This window comes from Panthera pardus, unplaced genomic scaffold (assembly GCF_024362965.1).
Source record: "Panthera pardus isolate Hobbes unplaced genomic scaffold, ASM2436296v1 HiC_scaffold_21, whole genome shotgun sequence".
Lineage (NCBI taxonomy): Eukaryota > Metazoa > Chordata > Mammalia > Carnivora > Felidae > Panthera > Panthera pardus.
In genome coordinates, this window is record NW_026526777.1 from 54,354,779 (window position 1) to 54,372,480 (window position 17,702).

General features: G+C 36.1%; 1 protein-coding gene across 7 annotated transcripts in view; it reads right to left on the bottom strand.

Moving 5' to 3' along the window:
• Positions 1 to 17,702, bottom strand: part of DNM3 (dynamin 3) — a 569,424-nt gene that overhangs the window by 144,676 nt on the left and 407,046 nt on the right. For all 7 annotated transcript variants that reach the window (XM_053909278.1, XM_019424838.2, XM_019424889.2 and 4 more), the window contains one exon: positions 15,811 to 15,920. In XM_053909278.1, the coding sequence (XP_053765253.1) occupies positions 15,811 to 15,920 (110 nt within the window). The remainder of the gene's footprint in view (positions 1 to 15,810; positions 15,921 to 17,702) is intronic.

Below are 17,702 nucleotides of genomic sequence, written 5' to 3' on the forward strand. Positions count from 1 at the left end.
GTGAACCAATATTTTCAAATGACAAATGCATGTGCTGCGAAATCACTCATAAGTAAAAGATCCCCTTGAATTGCATGAAAAGGGCACCTGGGTGGCTCAGTCTGTCAAGCATCCAACTTTTGATTTCAGCTCAGGTCACGATCTCATGGTTTGTGAGATCGAGCCCACATTGGACTCCACACTGACAGCATGGGGCCTGCTTAGGATTCTCTCTCTCCCTCTCTCTGTCCTTCCCCCCTCCTCTGTCAAAATAAATACACTTAAAAAAAAAAACTACAAAAAATGCTTGGAAGACCAATGGATTAATGCAGCAGAATATGAAAAGTTAATTCCTATGATTTCAAATTCCATACTGCAACTAACTTTTTGGAAACTATCACTTGTCAAGTTTTGGTGAGGTATCAAAGAAGAAAATCTATAATTATCTGAAAATACTATTAAAATACTCTTTCCTTTCTAATTACATGTCTGTGTGAGACCAGATTTTCTTCATATACTTCAACCAAAACAACATATTGCAACAGATTAAAAGCAGAAACAGATATGAGAATCCAGCTGTCTTCCATTAAACCACACATTAAAGAGTTCTGCAAAGTTATATATATATAAAAAAAGAGCCACACTTCTCACTGATATTTTAAAATGTATATTTTCCCCATAAAAACATACTATTTATGTTAACATGAAATAGATTTACTATTATTTTAAATGATTTAATAAATAAGTATTTTTTAAAATTTCTCATTTTAAATTTCTGACAATGGATATAATTGGCAGTATGCTAATAAATATTTAACAACTAGCTATCCAGGAAAAAAAAACATGGTTTGTAGAATTTGTCAATTTCCATGGAATAACTATCTCTCACTAGCCAATTTTAAGCAAGAATGTGAAGCCAACTAGCTCACAGAATTTCTGATATAATGCACACAATCCACATAAACAAAAGCTCTTTAAAGGTTTCAACAACTTTTAAGAGTAGAAAGAGGTCCTCAAACCAAAAAAGTTGAGAACCACTGGGTATGGATCTTATGTGGCCAATTTATTTTGAAATTCACAATATAACCATCAAATCACAGAAATATTTTAACTACCTTATTGCGCTGATAGAACAGCATTTACCAATTTCCAAAGCATTTATCAATTGATTTACTGTGCAACCAACAGTTGCAAAGCATTTACCAATTTCCAAAGCAAAATCATCCTATGATATTAAAACAAGTACACGCTAGTATCTCTAGAACTCATACTTTGGCCTATAAGAGATTTATAGGTATGGAGTGAGGTATGGGTGTAACAAACACACTGGCAGCAAAGGCAGATACTGTGTTTGAGTAGTCCAAACTACTCTCTGCAATCGCATTTTTTTGGGACTGTACCTTTTTATGAACAGTATTTTCCTCAGATTCTAAGAAATAAACATAGGCAGTTTCAAAATTAGAAAAAGAAAAGAAAAGGAAAAACTCGCTCCAGTTAGTCTCTGCAAATATTTTCTTTATGAAACCATGCATCTGCTCAGAGTTAGTTGCAGAGTGTGACTAACATTTTCTACCAAACTTGTGCCGTGTCAGTTCTCTTTACTGATGCTGCATGTGTTAATTAAAATTAATTACACATGCCAGTAAATAGTTTCCCTCTGAATGCAGCAAATAGAAGCAGAATAATATAATTCATAACTTATATGCAAGGTATATAATTAAAACCTTCATAATATTTTCTCTCAGCAGGTACAGTCACTAAGGACATTCTTTATGGGTAAGTTGGTTGCACAGTAAATCAACTGAGGAAAAATAAAAATATGTCACACATGCAACATTGGGTCCCCCAAAGACTCCTGATTTGTAAATTGATATTGTAAAAAGCCAGGCTTGTAATTAATATTCTTGAGTGCATGATTTGAGGGAGTTCAGTGATCTTCATAAACCTTTATATATCTCTGTGTTAGTTTGATTTAAAGGCTTTTTTTTTTCAGACTCAAGAACTCTGAGACAAGGTGTTACTGCTTTAGTAATAAATCAGGATAGTACATGGTGACATTGGTAATAATGGAAAACACTGTGCCTGCCAGAGAGTGCCATGGATAGATTCTTCAGTATAACTGGATTTAAACAGCAACAGATTTGACTAATAACCCTCTTTGGACTTATTTCTATTTATTCTCCTATTTCACATGGGGTTTTTTTGTGTCAACATGCAGATTGTTTTACAATATTCTATAAGTCATCTCTAAAAACCTGATTATTCCAATAGTTAGTAAAACATACCCTTAATTTTCTTTATTTTTGTTCTTCGGAGGCCTCTAAGACTGCCAAGTGAAATTTAGGTGTTTAGAAATTTCCCTCAGGCTCGACCCAGGGAGGGAAATTTTCACACCCCTGCTTATTCATTTCCTAAGAGCTCTTCCCGGCAGGTTGCTGACTGAAAGACCGGCACTCTTGGCTCTCTCCCTGCTGGCTTCCACTTTTGGGGGGGGGGGGGGGGCGGTATGCTGTCACAGAATCACCACTTTGCAGTTTAACCCATAGCACACAACTCACTTTAATTTTATTCTTAACACAAAAAATGAAACTGTAAACTCACTCTTTAAAATAAAAGCTTGAGACAAACCAGTCAATATCTTGAATACGGTGATTTAGAATGACTAATTAGTTTTCAAAAAGAAAAGCTAATTTTTCAGCCAAGACTAGCAATACAATCTTATTTATAAACAATCACATGTTTAAAGATATTGGATCATTAGTACCAATCTCTTTTAACGATGATCTGTCAGACTTTCTCTTGCAACCTAAACACTACAGCGTCTCATTTAAAGACTGTAGCATAGAACAGAGCACATATTTTTCTGTAGCATGTTTGTAACCAGTGATTGTTCCCTATCATTAATGAACACAGCTGGGGCCATTTTATGGTCCCCAAATGGAGGCTGTCCCAAGCCACAGTGTTTGTGTGAAGGGGTGGGAGGGGGGAGGGGATTGCCCATCAGCAAATAGTTATTCCAGGAAGTAGGTGGGGAGCAGGCAATGTATTTGTTCTGAAATCCTAGAAGAAAAGTAAACTTGCTGTGAAGGACATAATTTCTTTTTGTTCTTGAACTTTACACAGCCGTAGTGGGCTCATTCATCACGAGTGCCCTTGGACACAAACCTCCTGAACATGAATGCCTCAAACACTGAGCAAGATCCCTGCTGGCGCTACTAATGGCTTAAAATACAACCCCAGTTAAATCCTTGGGAAGAAAGGAACTGAATGGAAGTTGCTGATTCTATCCTATCAGTCCCTTTGTTTGAAATACTCAAAGGGAGCACAAAGTCTAATTCCCCTAGAAAAATGGATATGGATTACACACAGGTGTTTTAAGCATGAAGAATGTCTCCAAAGCCTTTTAATGACATTTGAAAAAGCTAAAAAGCACCAACTTGTTATTTTTCTCCCTCAGAAAAGGCAAAAACAGTCATCCAAGTAGGGCATCATACTTCTATTTCACTTGAGAGTTTAATTTGAAAACCAATAAGAGAAGAATTTAAATTGATTGCTTCAAGCCACAGACATTTCATACCCAAGCAATTATGTTGGCTTTCATGAGAATTTATCTTAGCTGTGAAATCAATTGTCACAGACTTAGTTCACAAAAATATTACTAAATCATATTTGATTTCTGTCTTGGTGTAGTCGGTGAATCAAATCAAATGGGCAGACAATGTTAGTTCTCTAATCCAACTCTCCCCAGACTCCCCCTTTGAAAACATTTTCACCACTCCCCTCTGGTGTACCTAGGATTTCCTAACAATGCTATTTCACAACCAGAGAGACACTCAAAAAGGGAAAAGATGCAGTAGCAAGAACTGGGAAACTATTGTAATATGCAGGATCAGAACCATATGACAACAAATATCTTTGCAGTGAGAGACTGGAACAAAGGAAGAGAGCAGACACAAAAACAGAGTTCTCTGATTCAAAGATTTGCATTTAACAGCTTTCAAGATATAAAGTTTCCTTTTATTGACTTGCTAAACATGTATTTCTATTCAACTCCTTGACAAGGAAAGCATAGGGTTTACCTTTTTAGATTTGTAGTGGGAAATAAACATTACTGTCATTTATGAACTCGCAATCAGTAACTCTGCAAAAGGCCTCAAATCTCTGTGTGACCCATGTGAACTTAATAGATCTAGCAGAACCAAGAAGGACCAAAAACCTATCAATAGAAAACTAAAATCCTATCTTCTGGCTCTCTACCTCCTTTACTTTCCAAAGTTCTATACATAATAGAAGACCTGGAATTTGTTAAGACCTTGCTCCAGCTAAAGAAGTGAAAATTTATAAGGCCAAATGTAGATATCTACAAAACATCCCTGAATAATAAAGGTAACACGGGAACAAAGAATTTACAATAAGACATGTATTCTATTTTTTTCTTACAGTACAATGACATGGAATATTGTTCTACTAAATTCAAACAAAACTTATTTATATAGTTTGTATAAAACTGCAAATTCTCAAGGTTTTTTTTTTTTTATTTTGTTTTTTTTTTTTTGTTTGTTTGTTTTTTTTTTTTTTTTTTGAGAGAATGGAAGAGAGAGAGAATCCCAAGCAGCAGGCTCCATGCTGACAGTGTGGAGCCCGACTCGGCACTCTACAAGGGTGAGATCTCAGCCTGAGCAGAAATCAAGAGTCTGATACTTAACCAACTGAGCCACCCAGGCGCCCCTGGTTCTTACTTTTTAAATGAAAGATTTGTGTTCATTTTCTCTAGGAGTCTTCCTTCATATTTCCATTTTCAGCCCACCCAGATCTAAGGTGCTAGGCTTCTAGGGCTTAACTACAGAATACTTTTTATTGGCAATTGGTGTTATTTATATCTTCTCCATATAACAGAGAAGAAAAGTTTAATATCCACACATTTATTCATTCACTCATGTTATTCAGCTCCCATAATTACCAGGTACCCTAATAGGCCCTGGGGATAAAACAATGAACAAGGCAAACAGCATCTCTCCCTCATAGAAAGCAGTCTAGCACATATCAGATAAAGGGTTAGTATCCAAAATCTACAGAGAACTTATCAAACTCAACACCCAAAAAACAAATAATCCAGTGAATAAATGGGCAAAAGACACAAATAGACACTTCTCCCAAGAAGACATCCAGATGTCCAACTGACACATGAAAAAATATTCCACATCACTCATCATCAGGGAAATACAAATCAAAACCACAATGAGATACCACCTCACACCTGACAGAATGGCTACCATTAACAACTTGGGCAACAACAGATGTTGGCAAGGATGCTGAGGAAGGGGAAACCTTTTGCACTGTTGGTCGGAATGCAAACTGCTGCAGCCACTCTGGAAAACAGTACGGAGGTTCCTCAAAAAATTAAAAATAGAACTACCCTACGACCCAGCAATTGCACTACTAGGTATTTACCCAAAGGATACAAGTATGCTGTTTCGAAGGGGCACATGCACCCCAATGTTTATAGCAGCACTATCGACAATAGCCAAAGTATGGAAAGAGCCCAAATGTCCATCAATGGGTGAATGGATAAAGAAGATGTATACACACACACACACACGCACACGCACACGCACACGCACATACACACACACAATGGAGTATAATGTGGCAATCAAAAAGAATGAAATCTTGCCATTTGCAGCTACATGGATGGAACTAGAGGGTATTATGCTAAACAAAATTAATTAAAGAAAGGCAAATATTATATGACTTCACAATCATGAGGACTTTAAGATACAAAACAGATGAACATAAGGGAAGGGAAGCAAAAATAATATTAAAAACTGGGAGGGGGACAAAACATAAGAGACTTTTAAATATGGAGAACAAACAGAGGGTTGCTGGAGGGGTTGTGGGAGGGGGGATGGGCTAAGTGGGTAAGGGGCATTAAGGAATCTACTCCTGAAATCATTGTTGCGCCATATGCTAACTTGGATGTAAATTAAAAAATAAATAAATTATTTAAAAAAAAGGAGAAAGCAGTCCAGCAGTGGAGACAAGTATCAGTCACATGATTACATTTAAATTAATAAATTTATTTGTCATTGTGTTAAAATGAGAAAGTAGTATAAAGTGTTACAATGTTGACTTAGCACATTCCATTACTTAAACACATTATTCAAGTGTTCTCACAGCAATATCACTGACATCTGATTCATACCAGTTTGCTCTATGTGCTTCTCAAGACAATGCATCAGACTTCAGTTAGTCTCATATCGAGTGGCATTGTTTTGATACTAAGAATACAGTATGGGGAAAATCACACATTTATATCCTACCTGAAGTTACAGAGAGAATGCAATCAACTGGCTAAGATAAGTGAAAGTGATAAAGAGTTTTTAACTATCAAATTGATTTTTTTTAAATCTATCAGGTACTCATAGAGGGTATTACAAACACACCTACACACAAAGATGACCCACCAACACTGCATGGGGAAAGGTAGGATAACACACATTTCATTACCCAGCTTGGACTGGAAGACTGGTTACTAACTGACTGAATCTTCATCTGACAAACAAAAATTTTCTTGAATCAGAATATTCAGAAGATAAACAATTCTCACTTAGTATTCTATGAGGCAAGAAGAAATGCCTGGAACATTCTTTTGACAACTGTGGGGTAAAATGAAATAAAGTAACTTCTTCGGGTGTCAGGCTTATGTCCCAAAGACAAGCTTCATTGCACTGTATTCCTTATACAATACTTTATTTCCTATTATGAAACACTGCATATTTTTACTCTACTGAATTTCCAATAAATTTGAGTCTCTGCCATCCCTATTTACAGAAGAGTAATTGTTTCCCTTTTAACATAGATTTGACACTCCACCACATCCAAGTGAGACATGACCTCTTAGACAAGGCATTGTGTACCACATTGTGCCCAGCATATTTGTCTAATTAAGTACTTTTTGAAACAACTTAAACTCCAAGCACATCTTAATATAGAAACATAGCTATAAAGGTATATAAATGGAAAACCTGACTCCAATTCCTTTCCAGCTAACAAGTGGAAAAATATACCACTCAACAATGAGAATAAAGAGCCATTCTTTACAGAATGCCTAAAGTGCATACACTAGCTATGGTGACATTTATTGAGTGTCAGCAACGTGCTGGAGACTAAGTGGAGTAGTGAGACATCCTAAAATCACTTTCTGTAGGAAAACGGGGGAGGAGGTGAATTGAAACACTTGGCAATGTTGATAAACCATATCCTGAAATGAAGCTACAAAGCAGCGTCAAGTAAAAAAATGCCTTATGTTAAAAGAAAACAGAGCTGGACAACCCCAAGGGGTACTCAGAAAATACCATGTGGCTGCCCTACAAGCCCCCTGGACAGACACAGATCTCTGCTGGTTACCAGAGCTGACATACCTTGGACCAAATGGGCCTTAGCATGACCTTAAAAGTGAAGGTCTGCCTGGGGAGAGCAAAGACCAGCACAGTGAAGTCATTATCTAGACATGCTTCTACCAGAGAAAACATGACATTTCTAACAGAATCAAATGGAACAAAAACCTGGGGGGAACATTCCAATCTTAGTTTAGATCCTGCCACAAAGAAGTTTAGGAATCTTATGACTTAGATTTCAAAATGATTTGGCGATGTGATGAATGTGAGAACAAAGTATTATAATTTATCAGTCTTCCCAGGTATCTGGGATATGCTCTTTGAAAGCCCCAGAGGAGGGCTGGGGGCTGCACACTCTTACCTGGAGTTTTTGGAGGCTAAATCAGTCTAGGTGTGAAATTCACTCTCCTCAAGCGCTGAAGTCACTGCAACTAGTAACAATTCCTTCCATTTATAAAAATCTAAGCACTAAAACACTGTTTAGAATGGCTCAAAAATCTGGTCACCAGACTCATAAAGATCATATTAATTCACCAGGACACTGAAGGCTTTTTAAAGAAGGATGTTAAATGTATCAATTCTTACACACCTGATGACTGGGAATTACAGAATAACTGTTTTAAAACTTTATAGTGGAAAATTGAAATAGCAACTGAATGAGCTCTTAGGAATAATGCTGTGGTACAAGTAGCAATGACTAATATAGTTTTTTAAGAACTATAGCAAGGGTACTGGTCAGGTCTATGTTGGGCTTTGCAAATGAGACTAAAAAGCATTCCATGGAAATTTGTAAGACCTAAGAACAAATTGAAATACCTCCACGAGAAGTTAAAAATCTCTTCATCCCTGCTCTTTTGGGAACAATTCCAATTAAAATATTAGGTAGAATTCCTGTTCCATAGTTAATATCAAACTGTGGTATCAGAAAGAGCCCTGGGTCAGGAGACACCTGGCCTGGGTTCCGGTTCTGTCTCTGTCATTAACGGCTTCTGTGACACGGGGAAGGCATTTAACTGTTAAGGGTGTCAACTCTTTAACCTGTGAGATGAGGACAGACAAGATTATCTCTAAGGTCTCAGAGAACCCTAGAAATCCACGACATTTTATAATTACATTGGTGATAACCCCAGTGTTCACACAGGAGCTCTTAGCTCCAAGCCAATACATCTCCCATGGGTCTGCTGAATGGCTGAATAAATTGATCCAAAACACTGCAGTGGAAGACAGAGATGAAGCATACAAATCAACAGAAGCATTTACAAAGTCTCTTCTAAAATCTCTTGTACATCTCTTCTGAAATGGATAAATTACCAAAAGCAAGAATAGAACTTTCCTTACAAGATCATGTCTCAGAAGAAAGAAAAAAATAGGAACATAACCTCAGAATCACCCTCAGTGGTGAAAAGAATATCGTTTAAGTATAGCTGATAGAATTATGCTAAGCATATGGGCTTTTGAGAGATGCAGAGTTTTCCATCTACATAAAATATTAAAATACATAAACTTACATGGGAAAGTCCAGTTCAATAAACTCCGTGGAGGGAAAAAAAAGAATGTTTTTATTTTTTAAACTAGGGCTCATCTTGCCTTTGAAATTAGCTTCTTCTCCTCCAGAACAGTCTGGCAACAGATTAAGCAACATTTCCCAACCATTTGCTTTGACTAATACTATTTCCTCTTTGGGATACTCTGTTCAATTTCCTCTCCATCAATTCATGCCAAGACCCAATAGGAGTCACCTGCCATGCTGCTAACTACTGTTTGTGGGACTTCAGTACTAGAATGAAATATGCTTTCATAGATCTGGTTAAATGTTTCCTTACACACTATAACCCATTTGTTTCATGTATAATATTCTTTCAACTAGACTACCTTTTCTTCCTCCCCCCCCCTCTTTTTTTTTTACTTCTTCATTGATTCTTAAATTTTCTGTCTTAAGATTAGTGAAAAGTGAGGGGTGCCTGGGTGGCTCAGTCGGTTAAGTGTCCAACCTTGGCTCAGGTCATGATCTTATGGTTCGTGGGTCTGAGCCCTCTGTCAGGCTTTGTGCTGACAGCTCAGAGCCTGAAACCTGCTTCAGATTCTGTATCTCCCTCTTTCTCTGCCCCTCCCCCACTCATGCTCTGTTTCTGTTTCTCAAAAATAAATAAAAATTAAAAAAATTAAAAAAAAGATTAGTGAAAAATGAATGTTGTATGACACTCATTGGTGATTACAAATGTCATGCAAAACAAGATCCATCTTGTATTTCATTTAAAATACCAATACTGACATGTATAGCTGATAATGTGGAAATGCCTAATAAACACTTTGGAGTGAATAAAAGAACAGGTATTTTTTTATTGAGAGATAAACAGGAGAACAGGAGAATAACAGCTGCTTTTCTCTAATTGGTTTGTAAAAACATTCATGTTTGTAAACACAGGGAATTCTTCCAGGTTCACTTTTATCATAATCTTTACTTCTTGAGGGATTCAGAAACATAGTTTTGTGTTTCAATGTAATGGTAATGAAAGGCCATGTCATTTTAACCAAAATGGCAGAATACAAAATTTTAAAACTCTTTCCTACAAGAAATCAAATATTGCTGAAAAACATTATTTTAAGTGCCTAACCTATTTCTGAAATGAAAGAAGTCCTTAAGAGGAAACAAAGACTGTCACTTTTGACGCTAGGTGGTCTCATTTTCAGTAACCAAAAGGCTTGGACTATGGTAGCCCAAAAGAATGGGAAACAAGATCTTGGGATTTATGTGACAGCCAGCACTCTCCAAAGGCCACATTCTCAGAAAAAGAATGGACTGAGAAAAAAAAATCTGTCCATTAGCAAAGATGACAGACAAGTTGTTTTGGCCTGGTCACAGATGAAGAGTGAACTGGAAGATGGCACTAAAGAAATGACCCAAAATGAGGTACAAAGAGACATATATGTATGAAAGAATAGGATAAAGTGGCTTAGTATATGTCTAATAGGTATTTTTGGAATAACAAAAAGGAGCAGAGAAGAGACAAAAGAGAATGATATACAGTTTTTCAAACTTTATGAAAATTATGAATCCTCATTGGGAAACACAACAAATCTCAAGCAGAAGATATAAAGCAAAACACATATAAACACATCATACTGAAACTTCAGTATACCAAAGGCAAAAGGGATATTGAAATCATTCAGTGAGAAAATACAGATTAACTATAAAAAGGAGCAACAGTTAGATTATTTCTTAAAAGCTGAAGCCAGAATACAGGGGGAAAATGACTTCAAAGTTATGAGATAAGAACCATGAATATACAATTTAATATCCAACAGAAGTATTATTCAAAAATGAGAGCAAAATAAAAACATTTTCAGGAAAATAAACACCTGAGAGTTATAAGCAAGTGGCACACACTGAAGGGATTTGTAAAGGATGTACTTTGGCGTGAAGGAGAATGAACCAAAATCAAACGCTAGGATGCAAGAAGAAAAGTGAACAAAGGAATTGACAATTGTGTTAATATATCTAAACAAACATTTCCTATATGAACCAATTTTAAAAAGGTGGTAAGAAAGTAAGATGGAACTCAAATACTAGGTAACAATAATGTGGAAATCAGGAGAGTTAGTGGACTTAAAGAGTTTCAAGATCATTTTGGAAAAAGAGTAGAAAAGACTAACTTCAAACTCAAATAAAAATGAGGTATAAACAAAGAATTAAAATAAAGAATATAACTACTAAGGTAGGCAAGGAGAAAAATAAATTAACCTGAATTTAAAGAAAAAGAAGTCAGGGCGCACTTGGGTGGCTCAGTCAGTTAAGTGACCCACTCTTGATTTTGGCTCAGGTCATGATCTCATGATTTGTGAGTTCAAGCCCTGAGTCATGCTCTGCACTGACAGCACTGAAGTCTGCTTGGGATTCTCTCTCTCTCCCTTTCTCTTTGCTCCTCCTCTGCTCACCCACACACACATGTTCTTTCTCTCTCTCTCTCTCTCTCTCTCTCAACAAATAAACTTAAAAAAAATAAAGAAGAAGTCAGGAAAAAAAAGTGGGGAGGGTGGAAAACAAGTATAGAAAAGGCAGGATAAGAGAAAGACTAAAATAAGATGTTCAAATAAATTCAATGAGTCAGTTATAAAGATATAAATGGACTAAATTCACTAGTTAAAAGAAAAAGATCTTACATGAGATTAAAAACAAACAAATACAGATACATGCTAGTATAAGAGAAGACTTAATAAAAATACAAAATGGTTGATGGCAAAAAGGTAAAAAAGATAAACCAAGCTGGGGTGCTTGGGTGGCTCAGTCAGTTAAACATCTGACTTTGTCTCATGTCATGATCCCATGGTTCGTAAGTTCAAGACATGCAATGCAGAGCCTGCCTGGGATCCTCTGTCCCCACATGCTCTCTCACATGCTCTCCCTCTCTCTCAAAAATTGATAAACATTTTTTTCAAAAAAAGGATAAACCAAGAAAATATTAACTAAAATAAAGGTAGTATAGTTATATTAAGAGTAGACAAAATAAATGTTAAGGCAAATAGCACTGTTAGGAATAAAGAGGGTTGTCACAAAATTATATACATAGTATATATATACAGTATATATACACAATATATATATATATATTATATACACATACATACATATATATGTATATATAAAGAGAGAGAGAGAGACATCAGGAAGATAACACAATTCTAAACTTGCAAGAACCACTAACATAGATTGAACTCAAAATACATAAAACAAAAAATGGCAGACTACGAAAATAATCAAGCTCATAATCACAAAGTGAGATTTTTAATACCCCTCTGATAAAGTGAGATTCTTTATGGCTTTCTTTTATCTGTCTCCCTGCCAACACCCTTCTCTGGAACATAATCTACAGTGTACCATCTTTTTTGTCTATTTTATTTGCAATGTATTTTAAGTACATAGAAAAGTACCTGGCACATAATGGCTGCCAAATATAAACTTGCTGAGTGTTTTAATTAATATGAAAAAAAGATAGTAACTATAGAGATTGAATAATGTAATTAACAAGCATAATCCAGTAGACTCTCATGGAACCCCACACTCCCAAATCAATACATTCTTCTCAAGCACACATGGAATATTTATGAAAATTCACCATGTGCTAACTGTATTCTCTGACCACAATACAATTAAGTTAGAAATCAACAACGGCAAACCAATAAAAGTCCATGCCCTATAAAATGTAAACATATTTCTAAATGATTCAGAGAAGAAATCATAAAGAAGAAACAGAAGATTGAAGAAAACAGAACTTAATGATAATAAAAAATATTATACCACAAAATTTGTGGTAAGCAGCTAAAGACTACCTAGAGGAAGATCTATAGATTTACATACATATATAAGAAAAAGAAAGGACAAAAATTGATGAGCTACACATCTAAATTAAGAAGTTAGGAAAAAATACTACAAAATAAACATAAATACAAGGAAGAAAATATTGAAGAAAGGAGCAGAGATTATAGAAATCTCTGTGTATAGAAAAAAATCTATGTGTATAGAAAAAATATACACAATAAAGGATCAAAAGAGTCAAAAGCTGCTTCTTTGAAAAAGTAAAAGTCTGGCGAGAATGATCATGTTAAAAAAGACTTAATATTAGAAGTAAAAAGGAGTCAAATTTCAGATACAGCAGAAATTTGAAAAAATAGAACCTTAAGAAATACTTGAGGCTAATGGACTGAAAAATGAACAGAATGGATGATTTGCTAGGAAAAATACAGTTTGTCCAAACTGACCCATGATAAAAATAGAAAACCTAACAAACCCATAAGTATTAAATATGTTAAATCACTAGTTTAAAGCTTACTTACCAAAACTGTCCACTAGGCCCTGATGATTTTATGGGCGAGTTCTACCACATAATCCATTAACAGTTAATCCCTATCTTATACAGAATGTTCCTAAGAACAATGAGAACTTCATCCCACTTCAATTACAAAGCTAACACAAACTTGATATGAAACCAGGCAGGGACAGCACAAAAAAGGACATTTACAGGCCAATATCACTTATAACCATAGTTGCAAATGCTAGCAAACAAGCCAGGAACATATCATAAAGAACACTACTTCGTGATTTAGCTAGTTTAATCTCAGGAGATCAGGATGGTTTTTTTTAAAAAAAAAATTTTTTTTAACGTTTTATTTATTTTTGAGACAGGGAGAGACAGAGCATGAACAGGGGAGGGTCAGAGAGAGGGAGACACAGAATCCGAAGTAGGCTCCAGGCTCCGAGCTGTCAGCACAGAGCCCGACGCGGGGCTCGAACTCACGGACCGCGAGATCATGACCTGAGCCAAAGTCGGCCACTTAACCAACTGAGCCACCCAGGCGCCCCTAGAATGGTTTAAGTATATTAGAAGGCCTATTAGTATATTTCATTACATGAACAGATAAAGAAGAAAATCATACAATCTCTGTAGAGACAGAAAAAGCGCTTGATAAAATTCAACATCCATTCATGATAAAAACAGAAACAGAAACCAAAACCTTAGCGACTAGGAACCCAAGGGGTCTTCTTTACCTGATATCAGTTACCTATCAGAAAGTACTTAATTATAAAATTAAGAAATAACTTTCCCTAAAATACGAAACAAACCAAGGATGCCCAATTGTATTCAACATTGTACTGGAGGTCCTGGCCAGTACAAAACTAATTGAAAATAATCAAGATTTCAGGCCATAAGACAACAGCAAATATGCCTGTAGATGGGACATCCTTGTACTCACAGAGGTCTCTGAGAAGTGGCTGAAGAATTTAATACCTTCCAAGAACCCTAGGATTCCAGAATACCCAGAATTTTAGAGGTCCAGAGTTATCTTATTTTGGTGTCTTTTGCTCTCTTTAAAATATAAGTTGCATTTCATCTAAAAAAGCTACTCTACCGTTGTCTGATTTTTTTTTTTTTTAAATTTTGTACCAAGCCCTTTTATAACCTGCACTTTCCAGGTTGATGAAGACCTCAAATTGACCTCCTATATAGTAGTCACACTTCGACTCTGCATCCAGGCAGGAAGGCCGAGCACTTCTGTAAAGATTCCTTCAGGACCTCCCAGCTACCCACTGTGAGCAAAGTATGTAAACAGTACTGTTTGGCCCTAGTATGAGGACACCCTACTGCTCTCTCCAGGAAATCTTTTTATTCTTTATCATCACAGTGTTTTTTTTCATAAGCTACTCTCAAATAATACTAGGTCTTTAAAAACTCCCATCTCAGTATTTGGTAGGGGAGTTATATTTAATTTTCTTTCCCCTTGATCCTTTAAATGACTAGCTCTTGTGGTTTTTCTAGGTATTTTTGTATAATGAGTCACTCTGAGCAACTGACTGGGAATGTAGGAAGAAGACTTCTTTTGCTATTTTAATGTACTGTGTGATTGACCCTGGGACGGTCATTGAACCCAATCAAGGAACTTCATTCATTGCTAAATAAAGATAAAAGGCCTGAAGAGATAGGTTAAAATTAGACCCTGCCACCTAATGACTCAGTCTCTTAATAACTGACTCATAGAAATTAATTAGCTTTTTCCTATAACATTGCCATTTGGAAAAGATCTCCTTGTTATCCTTGTCTCATTGTAGCCCTTTTACATCTCTCTATTCCATCCTCTGTTACCTCTCCATTTGTTTATATTTAATTTTACTGCTTAACTTCAGTGAGTAACCGTGGCACTCCATGATAATCAGCCCCAAATTAAGTTTCGATGTTGTAGGTGAGTGGCAGTAAAAAACAACAATAAGACACAAGTGGAAGGAAAAGTGGATTTAGACACAGTAGTCCTACTTCAGTTTTAAGCTTTCTCATATACTAATTTTATGATCTCAAGAAAGTCAGTTAACCTCTCTGAACTACAGTTCTACTTTATGAAATGGTAACCACACTACTCTATCTTTCTACCTTATAAGAAACTGTTTTTAAAAAAATCAAACAATGAACATGCACAGTGCTTTGAAAAACTGGGAAGTACTACATATCTGTATTTACATTAAGTGAATCATTCTATTCACCAATGCAAAAATGCCCTCCCAAAATATATAAGGTCTTGAGTAATATCCATCCATGCTGGACAGACACTATCAAAAGTTTTAACTGAGTAATTTGCAAGTATGTATGCAATAAATTGAGGACAAGAAAGACTTTAAAATAATAAAATGTACTTTAAGAATGAAAGCAGCATGATTTGGGTGCCTGCTGGAAGAACAGGGAATACTTGAAGATCCTTCTTATTCTAAGTTTTAATCCTGTGAACCCATAACCTATGGTGAAAGCTAAACATACAAAATAAAAGGAAAACTAAAGAGTTAACAAGTTCCCAGGTGGGTCCAAAGGAACTCTTGTAAACATGGTCTCTAGGTGACACAGAAATTCAAGTAAAAAAAAATCTGAAGACAGAAGCTGCTTCATTTTCTTACCTTTGTTCTGTATTAAAAAGTGCAAAGATGTGCTTGCTAGACATAAAGCTTTTTTCCACATCCCGAACTTTCAGGTTGTCCAAGGGAAGCATATACTTCTTTTCTTTTTCCTATTGAGAGAGAAAGAGATGGAGAGAGAATTGGCTTTAATAAAAGATCCTGAAGGCTGCCAAGGGCAACTCATCACCTGAGTTGTCCAACATTTGATTACAATATTTTGATACCAGCTACCAAGGAATAAAAGCTATCTGAGAAAAGAGACTCCAATGATTCTCAACACACGGGTTGCAAGGATGAGGGGAGGAAAAGTGTGGAGGAAGGAAGGCCTCAGTGATAGAGAGAACACATGGTCCTCCACCCTTTCTTCCTCATGTGGGTCCCCTTAGATGTTTTAAAATGTTAGTTTGATATTAAGAATTTAGCCATCTGTTAATATTTAGCAAAAATGTTCTGGTCCTAATTCAATGAGAAATGCCAGATGGATTTCATTTCATATTTTATTTGCAGCCTAAGCAGTTTTGATAGCCAGTGCTGGCAGGGACGGGAAGCACAGGACCCCAGTATGAAATACCCCCTATAAACTAGATAAAGCACAGCAAAATATTTCCTTCATTTGGGTCTACAATAAAATGTGGGTCCAGAAAAAAGTGATTCCATTAAATTGTTGACCTCTTTGAGAAACGAAAGAACCCATTAGAAGTAAACTGATATTAACTAGAATAAATTCTCTTTTAAAATTAACAATTCTTTAGGAAGAAAATGGACATTGGGTGGGGAGGAAGGTCTGCAAATGGGGCCAAACTGGTCTTAGTGAAACATACTGGATGCTAAAGAATTATGAGAAACATTTACATTTAGGGATTGGCCCAGGGGCAATATTATCATATGTATAAATGCCTAATGATCAGTCTAGGAGGAGAGAGCCAAACACTCAGCTGAAGAAACCTAGTCAATACCTATTACCAGGGGTATTCTAGCACAGTCCTTGTTCAACAGTAGCCCTGTGTATGGCCCCAGCCTATATCTCTTGTGCTGGTCCTAAGAAAAAGCAGGACTAGACTCCAGAGGAGGGAAGCATAGAGACTTACTCACAACTTTTAATAAACAACTATTAACTGTATTTCCTGTCGAAAAGTATATGTGCTGTACAAACATGTTTGACATAAGTATTTTGGTTCCTACAGCACTAGGCTCTGTAGTGTGGAGAACTCTGTGTGTGTGTGTGTGTCTGTGTGTGTGTGTGTGTGTGTGTGTGTGTGTGTGCTTGCACATGCTCTCTAGCCAGCTTGTGGTAGCCATGTTGTCTGCAGACCCCACAGAGAGTTATTGCCAGGAGAATCAGCTTTGCCACTCATTACTCTCAAATTAATTAGAGAAAATCTGGGCAGAACACATCAGATTAGTGAGGCAGAGAGAAATAGATGACTAAATCAGTTGAAGGAAGCTCGTTGGAGAACAAAATGGCTGTCCTGGCAGACAATGTCATGTCTTCAAAGAAGATCAAAAAAACATAAAAGAAACTAAATGGAAGTGAGAGAAGCCTAAGAATAAACATGAAAAAGCAAAGCGCTGAAAGAAAATTCCAACATATCTTGTACAAAAATTAATAATATTTCAGCAAACACAAGTATATTCTAAATAGCAAAATACATAATTTAAGTTACTGAAGTATCATAGTTGAGTCTAACTTCTTTGAAACACTTGTCAGACTATTTTAGGATAGAATTCTAACAGGCAAGATCACAGATTGAATGAAAAGCTATCCAATACATAATCAAATGAAAATGCTTGAAACCCAGGGAACATTTTTTTATTGGATGTTTTTCAATGCCCTAAATTTAAGCAGCTGGACTTTTTTAACGCACCATCCTATTCAACCTTTTGAAATGATG